This window comes from Gossypium arboreum, chromosome 13, assembly GCF_025698485.1.
Source record: "Gossypium arboreum isolate Shixiya-1 chromosome 13, ASM2569848v2, whole genome shotgun sequence".
NCBI classification, from domain to species: Eukaryota; Viridiplantae; Streptophyta; class Magnoliopsida; order Malvales; family Malvaceae; genus Gossypium; species Gossypium arboreum.
Genome location: NC_069082.1, coordinates 120,870,102 through 120,879,495, shown reverse-complemented (window position 1 = coordinate 120,879,495; position 9,394 = coordinate 120,870,102). Strand labels below are relative to the sequence as shown.

At 33.5% G+C, this 9,394-nt stretch overlaps 2 protein-coding genes across 2 annotated transcripts; both read left to right on the top strand.

Moving 5' to 3' along the window:
* Window positions 1–1,165: 1,165 nt before the first annotated feature.
* Window positions 1,166–4,135, top strand: LOC108464303 (hypothetical protein At1g04090-like). The gene is made up of 2 exons (XM_017764529.2): window positions 1,166–1,590; window positions 2,065–4,135. The coding sequence occupies exons 1-2, from the start codon at window positions 1,473–1,475 to the stop codon at window positions 3,654–3,656; spliced, it is 1,710 nt and encodes a 569-aa protein (XP_017620018.1). The 5' UTR covers window positions 1,166–1,472; the 3' UTR covers window positions 3,657–4,135.
* A 573-nt stretch (window positions 4,136–4,708) lies between these two features.
* Window positions 4,709–8,263, top strand: LOC108461362 (inositol phosphorylceramide glucuronosyltransferase 1). Its single transcript, XM_017761193.2, has 9 exons — window positions 4,709–5,166; window positions 5,383–5,503; window positions 5,827–6,176; window positions 6,588–6,695; window positions 6,802–6,939; window positions 7,029–7,157; window positions 7,268–7,544; window positions 7,660–7,780; window positions 7,900–8,263. The coding sequence occupies exons 1-9, from the start codon at window positions 4,924–4,926 to the stop codon at window positions 8,039–8,041; spliced, it is 1,629 nt and encodes a 542-aa protein (XP_017616682.1). The 5' UTR covers window positions 4,709–4,923; the 3' UTR covers window positions 8,042–8,263.
* Window positions 8,264–9,394: the final 1,131 nt, after the last annotated feature.

Here is a 9,394-nt window from a genome sequence, read left to right as displayed (position 1 = left end):
AAAAACACTTTGAAAAAATATGGAGCAGAGCCTTTACGCGATTTTGGGAGCGTGAATATTACATTTTAATTTGTTTTTGGGTAAATTACTTTATAATCTTTAGTCTTTTCTTAAGTGGGAAAAAAAATGCTAAAAGCCCTATAACAACACAAAAGCTAAAGCTCATCTTAATAGTCCTCTTACGTCTCCTAGCATGATTCTAATCATTTAGAATTTGGTTTGTGTGAATCGACATTGATTTGGTCTTATCAAATGTGAAAGATTATTATGATAATGTTATCAAGGATACAACTATCATATCAGATCTAATTCTAGTTATTGTTTCAACTTTTGAAGCTTAGAAACTTTTCAAGTAGTCACATCTTGCACATACCCTTAGCGGGACTTAAGTTGCACTTTATCTCTATTGGAGAGATAATCATGAGATAAGAGATTCAACCCAAGTCTTCATCTATAAAATATCTCCTTTTTTTTAAAACTAATAAGAGAAGACACATTATAGAAACTCTCTTCAAGTATGACTTCAACGCTTTCAAACCACTATTTCTAGTGGTTTTCTACGTTTCTTACTATGTGAATTGCCCCTATTATATTATTCAAAATCTTGTATGACTTAGTGTTATAATAATATTAAAATTATTTTTCATACCTATATCATAATTGTCCTTTTTTTACATTTAAAATTAATTTAACACACTCTTAAAAAGAGTAAATCATTGACGATTTACACATCACAAATAAAATTATTATTGTAATTCAAATTCATAAAGTGAATTACTTTTATGAGTTAAATCAGTAAAATTAATTTTAAATAAACATTCAATACGACTAGATCTAAGTATTAGATTATATCAAAATCTACTAATTACTTTTTAAAGTCCTATGATTGAAGCATGACTTTTCCACAAAAAGAGAACAATTATCAAAGCTTCAAAGAGGGGAAAAAATGATCACACAAAGACTTCAACAAGAAGTGAACAAAGAGAAAGGTGGTTGTATATAAAAAGACAAATCAAAATTATTAAAACAGAGAAGGAAACGGAGTGTGAAATACACTCACTGAACTGAAAGTAGGGAAAATTTTTCATCTCAAAAATAAAGGTTGAGGGTTGTGACTTGTGATGAATAGTCTAAAGCGAAGGCAAACTGACCCATTACCCAAAACAGAAAGAACAAAGAAAATCTATATAAAATTACATAAATATCAACATCACCATCTTCTTACTTTTCCAACAAAAACAACACAAGTTGAAACTTCTCTCATTAAGTGCCTCCTTCATTTGATCCTTTGAGAAAGAGGAAGAGAGAGGGGATTGTTTTAAACTTTCTTTCTTTTAATTGCCTCCTGCTTCTCTTTCTCTTCGAGGGTTTGTTTTTATTATTTTTCCTGTAAAAAGAAAGTTTAAAAAAGGGGTTGGGAAAGAGAAAATTTGTTGAAGATAAATTCTGGGTTTTGGTGGGTTTTTGAAGATATGTTGGGGTGTGAATGTTTTTGTTGGCATGATAAACACAGTGATTATGATGAGTTCACCCCTTTGCCTCAACCTCAGCCTTTTTCTTTGCCTTCTCCAATCCCAGATTGGCCCCCAGGTAATTTATCCTTTGATTTTTCTACACAAGTCAAAATTTTCCTTTTTGGTTGATTTATAGAGGAATTAAAATGAATTTCTGTTTTCTGTTTTCTGTTTTCCTTTCAAAACATTATTATGATTTACCTCAGACATATTTTTTCTTTTCTATTTTTGGAAATTGTCTTTCTTTTAACTATTTATTTAACCATGGAGTATGACGATTATGATTCATGAAGATTTTTTAGCTAGATTATTTGCATAACAATACACCCTTTAGGGAGAAAGAAAAAAGAATTTTAGGTTATCCAAAATGGAAAAAAAAAAAAGAATAATTTCTAATGGATAAAGATATTACTATTATATATAGTAACTTTAAGAATGCTGTAAATGACATTCAGACTCGAATCCAAGTAGCATAGATGATAGTGTCCTTACAAACCACATGACATAGATTTGTTGACTCGATTTCTATAATGAACTACCATTTTCTCAGGTCAAGGATTTGCTACTGGAAAAATTAACCTAGGAGAACTAGAAGTGGTTAAAATCACCAAGTTCGAGAGTGTTTGGAGCTGCGATTCTTTGCACGGTAAAGCTAAAGGTGCCACATTTTACAAACCTGTTGGGATTCGGGATGGATTTTTCTGTCTCGGTTATTACTGTCAGCCAAATGACCAGCCCCTTCGAGGCTATGTTCTTGTGGCTCGTGAAAGGGAAGGTTCGACTCCAGAAGTTTATCGCAACTATGACTCGGATTCAGACTTTCCAGCTTTAAAGAAACCTGTTAATTACTCATTGATTTGGAGTTCAGATCTAGATCGCAATGGTTGTGGTTTCTTCTGGCTCCCGAACGCGCCGATGGGTTACAAAGCAATGGGAATTTTGGTTACCGGCACGCCCGAGGAGCCTGATGACGATGAAGTAAGATGCGTTCGAGAAGATCTTACAGAGACTTGTGCAATTAAGGATACCATACATGTTGCCGGTGCAGATCCATTTCAGGTTTGGAACACGAGACCATGCAAAAGGGGAATGTGTTGCAAAGGTGTTTCGGTTGGGACATTCTTCTGCAGTACCTACTTTGTTTCGGAAAATGAGGAATTGGAGATTGCGTGCTTGAAGAACCTGGATCCCACGCTACATGCAATGCCGGATTTAAACCAGATTCATGCTCTCATCAACCACTATGGTGCAACTGTTTTCTTTCATCCTGATGAAGACTGTCTGCCCTCGTCCGTGCAATGGTTTTTCAAAAACGGTGCACTTCTATATGAAGATGGCGAGCTTAAAGGCAAATCTATTGATTATCAGGGCTCGAACCTGCCCAGCGGAGGGACAAATGATGGTGCATTTTGGATAGATTTGCCAGGAGATAATAATGGAAGAGAGAATGTTAAGAAAGGAAACTTGGAGAGTGCAGAGCTATATGTTCATGTCAAACCAGCAGTGGGTGGAACATTTACGGATATTGTGATGTGGATATTTTGTCCCTTCAATGGACCAGCTAACCTCAAGATCGGGTTAATGAACATACAGATGAACAAACTCGGGCAACATGTAAGTGACTGGGAACACTTCACTCTCCGGATAAGCAACTTCACAGGGGAACTGTGGCAAGTTTATTTCTCACAGCATAGCGGTGGCGAGTGGGTCGATGCTTTCGACCTGGAATATATTGAAGGTAATAAGCCAATTGTTTACTCATCCAGACATGGACATGCTAGTTTTCCGCATCCCGGGACTTACCTTCAAGGGTCAGTGAAACTCGGGATAGGGATTAGGAACGATGCTGCGCGAAGCAAGTATTTTGTAGACTCAAGCACTAGGTACAAGATTATTGCAGCAGAGTATCTTGGAGATGGAGTCGTTACAGAACCATGTTGGTTGAATTACATGAGAGAATGGGGTCCAACCATAGTATACGATTCACGATCTGAACTGGATAGGATAATTAATATGCTTCCGTTTTTTGTTCGATTTTCAGTGGAGAACATCTTTGACCTGTTTCCTACGGAACTTTATGGCGAGGAAGGACCAACCGGGCCAAAAGAAAAGGATAATTGGGAAGGTGATGAAAGATGTTAGTTTCAACATATATACATTTACACGCTTGTATAGTCATACTAAAGCACGGTTTTGGTATATTGGAGGACCTCCAAGAGGCAGATTGTAATTTGGTTTCGGAACAGCAATAGTCAAATTCATGTTGCAGATTATCTATGCATGTTGAAAGTAGTTTCCAATGCACCCAGAGCGCTCGATCTCGTTCAGCACATAGATAAAGAAGTCTGAAGTAGTATAAAAACTCTGCAGTTCCCCATACATCCTGGTTGTGCATATATAGCTCCTGTTGTAGTGCTTGTGCTTGTTAAGGGACTTGCGGATTTGCCATGAAATCTTGCAAAATTTGAAAAAGAAAAAGAGTTGAAAGCTCTCAAATTGTATGTAAAATCTGGTGTGTTTGATCAGTTCATGTCTTATTCATCAGTGTAATGAATGGTTTAGATGACTTTGCTGTATATACTCATTACTGGCTATGAATGCAAAAACCTCAATCAAATTAATACCTTCTAATGGTTTATTCATAGGATTGCACTAGATAATGAAAGGACATTCGATTCGTATCATCTGATTTGTTTTTTCGAATTCTTATATTAAATTCTTTAGCATCATAAATCGGGTTCAAGATCTATTATATGTAATTATATGTATAGGTCCGACTCTCGTTATGTTTACAAATTTTAGTTTAATTTATTGGATTTAATCTGAATTATATTAGTAATCGGTTATTTGTACTATAATAATTTGATTTTACTTAATAATTATTCGATAGTCTGATTATAATAATTTAATACTTGAAAGAAAATTATAAAATATTTATAAATAACCCATACTAAGAATATTTTTAGTGACAATTCAAATTACTACCTTTTTTCCATAACCTTAAAATAACTTTTTTTATATAACTCTATTGTATATTAATTTCAAAACTTTTAATAATTAGAAAATTACAGAAGTAATTAAATTAAGAAATAGAGGAAATTAAATTAAATTTCGAACAAAATAAAAGTAATTAGTTTTTTCTTTAGGTTGAATATTCCTCCATTTTCTTTTTTGTAAAATTCAAAAAGAGTTGGCAACTAAAACGATAAAAAAAAAAAGTCTATGGTCAAAAACGACATCGCAAATTGAATAAAACGAAGAATCTTATTCCTCTTCTTCTTCTTCTTCTTCAAAGCTTCTCGTGTTTATCAACCTTTAATTCAATCCTAAAGGGAAAAAAAATTCAAATAAACAAAGTAATTTTATCCTCGAGGAAATCCGGATCATTTTTTCGAGAAAATCGAATACTATGAAATTACCAAAACTCTCGATCCTGTTTCTGCTTCTTTTGATTACTATACAAACAAAGGCGGCGTTGGGGGTTAAAGCTCAATCTTCATCGAAAGAAGCTTATGTGACGCTGCTGTACGGAGATGAGTTCCTCTTAGGGGTTAGGGTTTTAGGGAAATCGATAAGGGACACTGGATCAACTAAAGACATGGTCGTTTTGGTCTCTGATGGCGTCTCTGATTATGCTAAAAAGCTTCTAAAGGTAAAATTAGGCAATCCTTTTGTTTCCCAAATTACTAGCCTCAAAATTAGTTACTTTGGTTTCCTAATCCTATCTATGGTCAGTTATAAGCTTTACATTTAATGATCTATTAGTTTACTGAGGAAGATTAGGCAAGTTTGTCAGTGAGAAATCTTAAGATTTGACGTAGCTTTTAATTCTGTTTTCATTTTTCTGATTTGCTGAATAATTGGGCAGGCTGATGGATGGATAGTGGAGATGATAAGCTTATTGGCAAATCCGAATCAAGTTCGGCCGAAGAGATTTTGGGGTGTTTACACCAAATTGAAAATTTTTAATATGACTAACTACAAGAAAGGTAAACCCTTTTCTGATTGTTTATGGTTCATCTTTGTTGGATATTGAAAATGCATGGTTTAGCTTAAGGATGGATGTAGTTGGTTTAGCTTCAATTTGATGTACCCTCAGTGCAAAACTTATACACTGTCAATGACCATATCATATTGAAAATATTTAAAATTATGAAGTTTATGAAACTAAGTATGGATAAGTTTTTATGCCTGTTTAAAAGTTTGCTTGTAATTAGGTTACAGCTTGGAGTTTACCAATCCGTTGTTCTTTCTATCTCAATGTTTCTTCTGGTGGATTGCATTGTTTCACACTTGGAATTTGCTTTTGTAGTTGTGTATCTTGATGCGGATACTATAGTAGTCAAGAGCATTGAAGATCTCTTTAAATGTCAGAAATTCTGTGCAAATTTGAAGCATTCTGAGAGGTTGAATTCAGGAGTCATGGTAGTGGAACCATCTGAAGCTGTTTTCAATGACATGATGAGCAAAGTCAATACTTTGCCTTCTTATACTGGAGGAGATCAGGGTTTTCTGAATTCTTACTACTCTGATTTCCCAAATGCACATGTTTTTGACCCTAATATACCCGACGAGGTGCTGAAATCCCGTCCTGCTCCTGAGATGGAACGACTCTCTACTCTATACAATGCAGATGTTGGTCTTTACATGCTTGCCAACAAGGTATTACTACATACATTGACATTGACATTAACATTAACATATTGTTTTAAACTTTATCTCATGCTGCTGTACCATTGTCAGTCTTGTTTCACATGCTATATTGTTGTATTCTTAACATAGCAAGAATAAAGTATAGTTTCATTAGTAAAATTGTTTTTGGAAATTGCTTTTCATTCTTTTGAATCCTCATTTTATGCATGCTGTTAACAGACTTTTGTATGCTTTCTCTTGTTTTTAGATCATGAGGGTTTGTTTCAATTCTTTTCTTTGTTTACCTGGAATTCCTTTTTCTCTTATACCATGATGAAACTTATGCTAAAGCCAAAATAAGAGACAAATTTCTGGTTTTGCGTATTATATTCTTATTTCCTGGTTAAGTATCCTTAATTTTTTTGCATTATTTCTTTGCAGTGGATGGTAGATGAGAGTGAACTTCGTGTAATTCACTATACACTTGGCCCCCTTAAACCTTGGGATTGGTGGACATCTTGGCTTTTGAAACCGGTCGATGTCTGGCAGGTATTACTGATCTCTTTGCAAAAATTTATATGAAATCTGTGATATATTTCCAAAATCTTCTGTAGATAGGACGAATGTCAATATAATCTGTTTGCTGTTGCTGCAGAATGTTAGGGAACAGCTTAAAGAGTCCCTTCCTGGAACTGGAGGAGGCAAAAATCCAAATGATGAGCTTCTAGTCAAATTCCTTTTCCTCTTACCTTTCTGTGCTTTACTTTTTTGTTTCTATCGTTCTTTCGTTCAGGTTAGTAGCTATCAATTATTATGCTTTCCTGAAATTAGTGCCTAGATGATTGTTTTCCGGTACTGAAACCATATTACTTTTTGGTGCAGACAGGGGGTTCAGTTTGCAGAACTTCATTATGCAATCAGATCAGACACTTCTACCATATAGTTAGGTCGAGTGGGACAGTTGCTTACACTAGTGTTTCTTCATCTTCTACCATTAACGCAAGCAGTCAGGTTAGTTTCCTCTATTCATCATTTACACTGATCTCTTTCTGGTTTGTCCAATGAAATTGTTGTAAACTAGTTAATTTCTCACTTATATTAGTTGGTGTGATTCTATCCAGTTTCCTAACAGTGCACAGAACAAGGTGCCTGCATACTTGGGTGCAATTTCAGTTTTCGTATGCTTTATGGCTGCTTTGGTGTCCCTTGGAATTTCTATTTCAATTGTGCCTCGACAAGTGATGCCATGGACTGGTTTGCTCTTGATGTATGAGTGGACGTTTTCAATCTTCTTTCTTTCATTCGGAGCATTTCTTCATTTGATTTATCTGTGGGGAAAAAGAGAACCAGGGCCAGTTTCCTCTCGTATGGATCCTATTGATTCGGATTCTAGAAAAGGTTTGTTTGCTTGGAGTAAATGCATAAATCATGCATGGTCATGATAAAATATGACGTCCGTTCCCTTTTTGTATAAATTTAGCATTGGTTGACGATTTTCTTATGATCTTTACAGGTTATCGACAGGCATCCTCTTGCGATATTGTTACTTGGTATTATGGGTTGGGGATGGCTTTTTTGGCTATCGCAGCCCCATCCTTACCATGTATTTTTGGGATCACCGCTCTGTTCATGAGGTAATTTCTACCGAGATGATCTTGTTTTCTCCCGTATTTTTTTGAAATCCAGTTAGATGTTTGAAAGTCCTTGCTCATAGTCGTACTAATTTTCATGGTCCGTGAATTTTACGCGCCAGGTTGGGTCTGATGGTCGTTGGAGGGCTTATATTAGCGGCATTCATGACATATGCTTCGGAACATCTAGCGATTAGGTCATTCTTGAAAGGTCTTGAAGACCGGAACACCACTCGGTCGAGGAGTGCATGTTTCTTATGTTGAAAGAAAACTTCCAAAATGATCATGATTCTTACCAGCACTGCATCATTTTTCCTTCAAATTTGTGTTCTATTTAACATTTAATCACAACAGTTGATCTGTAAAATATTGCAGTCAATTTTGGCTAATTAGAAATGTAATTTTTTTTTTTCCATTAGGCGTCTTTTTGCTACTTTGTTGTGAAAAATACTCAGTTTCCCATATAATACCATCATAATTCACATATTTCTGATCCTTATTTCATCGGGAATGAATTTCCCTTTTAATTTAATTCCTCTAATTTTTATCAATTTTGAAAAGGAGAAATTTATCAGGAGAAACTGAAGTTGATATCTACCGTTTGTTAAAAAAAACCAATCAAAATTTATCACGTCATTATCTTATTAATATTTTATCTTAATATTCATTCAATTCTTTTCTTTCAAATCTCACATTTTAAATCTCAGAAAAGAAAAACCCTTTTTTTTAAACTAAATTTCTTCTTGTTTGATTCATCAGAAATGGCTGAACATGATCTCACTTCATCTCTCCTTTTCACTCGATACTCCGATTAACCCCAAACCGTACTCATCGTCCATGGAGATAAATTTTATTTTATTTAATATTTATATATATATTTTATTTAATATTAATATAAATATTAAAATAAAATTTATATTTAATTATACTTTAATGAGATGATGATATGGTAAAATTTAAGTAGTTGAGATAATATTTTTAACATACTAACAATAAATACCAACTTTAGTAATGAAATCAAAATTTAAATACTTAAATTCAAAATAATAATTTAAGTACCTAATTCAAATAAATTTAATAATTTAGGTAAAATTAATATTTTTTTAAAAATAAGAAAGTTTCTAAATAAAATCTCATCTCTGCATTTTGTCATCCACCAATATAAAAAGCACTTTTCACAAAAGTAAATTTTATAATTAAAGTAAGACCAAAAAAATTATAATTAAAGGCTGCAAAACTGTTTAATTTTCATATATTATTTTTAAAAGTAATACAAAAAGACATGACAACTAGGCAATCCACCCAACTGAAAGGCAATTCAATAAACTATATTTCATATATCATTCATTTTGCCACTATCCACTTCAAAAGTATGAGTGGGAATTAAGCTTAAAAAAAAAAAGGTAATAAAATGTAAATATGATTATTTGTACTTTTATTTTATTTTTAACATAAATAATTAAGTATATATTAATTTAATTTTTATTTCAATAATTTTTTATCAATTGAAGACCGAAATGGTATGCATACCAATCGATACAGTCAATATTGATGAGGTACCAATTAAATAATTTATATCAATTTATTACATAAATTTGTTCAGTGTTTATTTAATTA

Bases quoted from the DNA above. Each gene is read 5' to 3' on its own strand.
- LOC108461362 (XM_017761193.2), top strand. From the start codon at position 4,924: ATGAAATTACCAAAACTCTCGATCCTGTTTCTGCTTCTTTTGATTACT. The intron at 6,940-7,028 runs GTTAGTAGCTAT...TTTTTGGTGCAG, and splicing joins TCTATCGTTCTTTCGTTCAG to ACAGGGGGTTCAGTTTGCAG. The intron at 7,158-7,267 runs GTTAGTTTCCTC...GATTCTATCCAG, and splicing joins CCATTAACGCAAGCAGTCAG to TTTCCTAACAGTGCACAGAA.
- LOC108464303 (XM_017764529.2), top strand. From the start codon at position 1,473: ATGTTGGGGTGTGAATGTTTTTGTTGGCATGATAAACACAGTGATTAT. The intron at 1,591-2,064 runs GTAATTTATCCT...CCATTTTCTCAG, and splicing joins AATCCCAGATTGGCCCCCAG to GTCAAGGATTTGCTACTGGA.